This window comes from Triticum dicoccoides, unplaced genomic scaffold, assembly GCF_002162155.2.
Source record: "Triticum dicoccoides isolate Atlit2015 ecotype Zavitan unplaced genomic scaffold, WEW_v2.0 scaffold53052, whole genome shotgun sequence".
In the NCBI taxonomy this organism is placed as follows: domain Eukaryota; kingdom Viridiplantae; phylum Streptophyta; class Magnoliopsida; order Poales; family Poaceae; genus Triticum; species Triticum dicoccoides.
In genome coordinates, this window is record NW_021279684.1 from 86,878 (window position 1) to 89,947 (window position 3,070).

At 45.0% G+C, this 3,070-nt stretch overlaps 1 protein-coding gene across 1 annotated transcript in view; it reads right to left on the reverse strand.

Annotated features, from left to right (window-relative positions):
• Positions 1 to 1,045: 1,045 nt before the first annotated feature.
• Positions 1,046 to 3,070, reverse strand: part of LOC119346863 — a 2,679-nt gene continuing 654 nt past the window's right edge. Inside the window, exons 3-8 of the mRNA XM_037615980.1 lie at positions 2,933 to 3,038; positions 1,864 to 1,953; positions 1,662 to 1,778; positions 1,362 to 1,412; positions 1,174 to 1,248; positions 1,046 to 1,084 (exon numbers count right to left, since the gene is read on the reverse strand). Coding sequence (XP_037471877.1) covers positions 1,046 to 1,084; positions 1,174 to 1,248; positions 1,362 to 1,412; positions 1,662 to 1,778; positions 1,864 to 1,953; positions 2,933 to 3,038 — 478 coding nt within the window. The remainder of the gene's footprint in view (positions 1,085 to 1,173; positions 1,249 to 1,361; positions 1,413 to 1,661; positions 1,779 to 1,863; positions 1,954 to 2,932; positions 3,039 to 3,070) is intronic.

Genomic DNA, 3,070 nt, shown 5'->3' on the forward strand with positions numbered 1-3,070 from the left:
CCGGGTTGGGGCGGAAAATTTGCCGCGCCCCGCAAAATTTTTCGCGGGCCAAGGCGGGATGCGGGTTCTGATCGGGATGCTTTTTCGGCCTCGACCCGCATTTTGGCGGTAATTTTACGGGTCGAGGCGGGATGCGGGGCCTGCTAGAGTTGCTCTTACCCTCCTCCGCAGTTGGAACAACCATCAATGCAATGCAATGCAGACTGCATCATCTATTGTGTTTCAGTCCAAGATTATAGCCCAGTATGCCTGATGCCAATCCCAAGTGTCCTTCCAGTCTGTCTCTCACAATCAAGAGAGACCCGACAATACATGTGATCAACCAAAGAGCTTACTTAGACAAAGTTAAATTGAAAAGGAGGGAACATATAAAACCGAAGATAATGTAAATTGGTTGGAGTGCATTTACTTATAGGCTGAGCAGCTCCATCAGCAGTTTGTGTCGTCTTCTGTATGTGTGTGTGGGTATGAAGTATATGATACGAACTCAACTGAAGAGCCTGTGACATGCATAGATGCACCCGAATGTAGTATCCAGTTTGAATGGAATTTTTGTGAGGATGCAAGAGCTTGGTTTGATGTACCTGGATCTGAACGAGCATGATTTGCAAAGTTGCCAATTCTAGTTGCTATCTCTTCTTCGTTTTTATTTAATCCTTAAACACTCCATTTCAGCTCCTTTGCTCCTCTCTAATTCAGTGGCTGAAATCTGAACCAAGTCTGATGCCGCCTCTTCCACTGCTAACACGTAGCCCACTTTGCTTCTACGGCTTAATGTCCACCTTTTCCATACAACTGTCCTCTACCACGGTTAAACTTGCATGGATTAGGATTACGACTCAGGTGGCCTCGTCGACCACAAAGCACTCCCTTGTTTTCAGAAACCACAAATATAAACTAGAGCCAATCATCATCCGCAGTTTCAGAATGCTGGGCAGGTTATGTAATACAATCATCATATTATTTCTGTCTCGCTGCCGGATGAGATAACGGATCATAGACAATCATTTCAGGACAAAAGGGACAAATCTAGTTTTTCCCTTGCTCAGAACTCGAAGGGTCTTTCTAATGGAACAACTCCACCCTGCAAAGAGCGCGAACATAAGTTTATGTTTTTTCCTTAAATCTTGGGACGCAACCTTACTCTGACAACAAATACAGTTATTAGCATACCCCTTTGTCCAACTTCAGCTCATCTGCTAAATCCAACTTCTTCTGAGCGTACTGAGCCATGTTCATTATTTTATGCTGACCAAGAGAACCAGTTATATAAAAACGACAATCATGACCACATATAAATTCATAGAGGATTTTTTCTCAAAACAAAACAAAAAACCATAGCGGATTCATCAAGACAATACCATACTGACAGATAACTCCCTAAACACATCCTGAGCTTTATCCTCTTCGGTCTACACAAAGGCCATATCAATATTAGCAATATATTGCAGTTAAATATGTATCACCATGTCAAATCTACAATACCCTACTTATCTTCACATCAATGCCACCCTGTCAGGCAACATAGTGCATCTGAAAGATAAACAGATGAAATTAGACATTGGCAATATGTTGCATATTTCTTTTTGACAACATAAATTCACAGTTAGGGGGTATACAAATATGCACAACAGCCACAAATTGAGACATCAACAACTTACATATTCTTTTATAGTTGCAATGACAGGAACCCCTTTCAGCTCACCATCTAGTCTCCTTTTGTGTACATCAAACTTGTCCATTTCATATACTTCCTTCACAGCTTCCATGTAACTTAACTGAAATATTTGTGAAGCGGTAAGAAATATGCATGATCACAAAGCATATCTATCACACAAATGTTTGATGTAGTAGGATAACAACATTTTTCTTAGCAACACGCCTCCAGATCTCAAAATAGAGAAGACCTATGTCCTTGAGGGACGCATCCTTATCCATCTCAAGAATGTACTCCTGAATCAAATTGACCAAATTGTGAGTAATACCAGCAATCAACACCTCAATTAGCAAAAGGCAAGGAAAAGTTGGATCGCTCGAGGCGATCAAGGAGGCGACTAGGGGTCCCTTGCGTGCCGCCGGTGACGCTGCCGGTTCCCTCTCTCTCCGTCGGCCGCTCCGGCGGCGGGAGGGAGGGGGAACCTCGGGTCTGTTCACTAGGTGGGTGTGTGGTAGGGTTAGGGTTGAGGGAGACGCTGCCGAGGCCTTTGCGGTGGTGTCGCGTCGGAATAAGTTTCTCCGGGCTCCGTTCGCGGTCAGGCGAGGCGTTTGCCTTCGTCTAGGTGCCAGCGGTGTTGGGGATCCCCGGATCTCGTCGAGGTCGCGGGCTGTGGTGGTTGGAGGTCCATCGGCACTGCCCGTTTGGATCCTCAGATGGGCGATGGAGGCAGGGAGACGAAGACCTTTCTTCTTCCTTGTTGGTATGATTTGCTGTTGCTGTTCTTCTCCTTCCTCTGCGCTGATGCTGGTGGGAGATCCTGCTTTGCCCGAGCGGATGGCCCGGCCGCGATGCTGGACCGATCGGATGACTCGAGTTCTCTTCCTTCCGGAAGAGACACTTTTCGCGGTACTCAAAGCCAAAGATGGCGACGGCTGTTGCAGATGTGTTGGATTGATATCCATGCCCTCTCAGCGCTGGTGTCAAGAAAGGAGGAAGCAGCGTGGTGGCAATTGTATCGTGGTCAAAGATGATGACCTGTTTGCGACTGGTTGCATATCCTTCTGCTGCAGGGGTCTTCTCTCAAGATTCATGGATGATGACACAGGGCTCCGGAGATCTTCTTGTGTTATGGTTGCCTTAGGGTACTCTAGGTGGTCATGGTCCTTTGTGTTTGCATTTCAGTGTGCTTTTAAGGGTCACCTACTTTGTACTGATTTGTGATTTCAATGAAAAAATTTCTCAAAAAAAAAATTAGCAAAAGACAAGATATCTTACATTATAAGCAAAAGCAGCTAAATGAACAGTCATATGAGGAAAGCCAGTTGCAATCCTCAATGCTTGCCTCCATGCTCTAGTATCCTTGTCTATCCACTGAAGTGAAAATAAGTAAATCATGATGTGTATGTATATGGA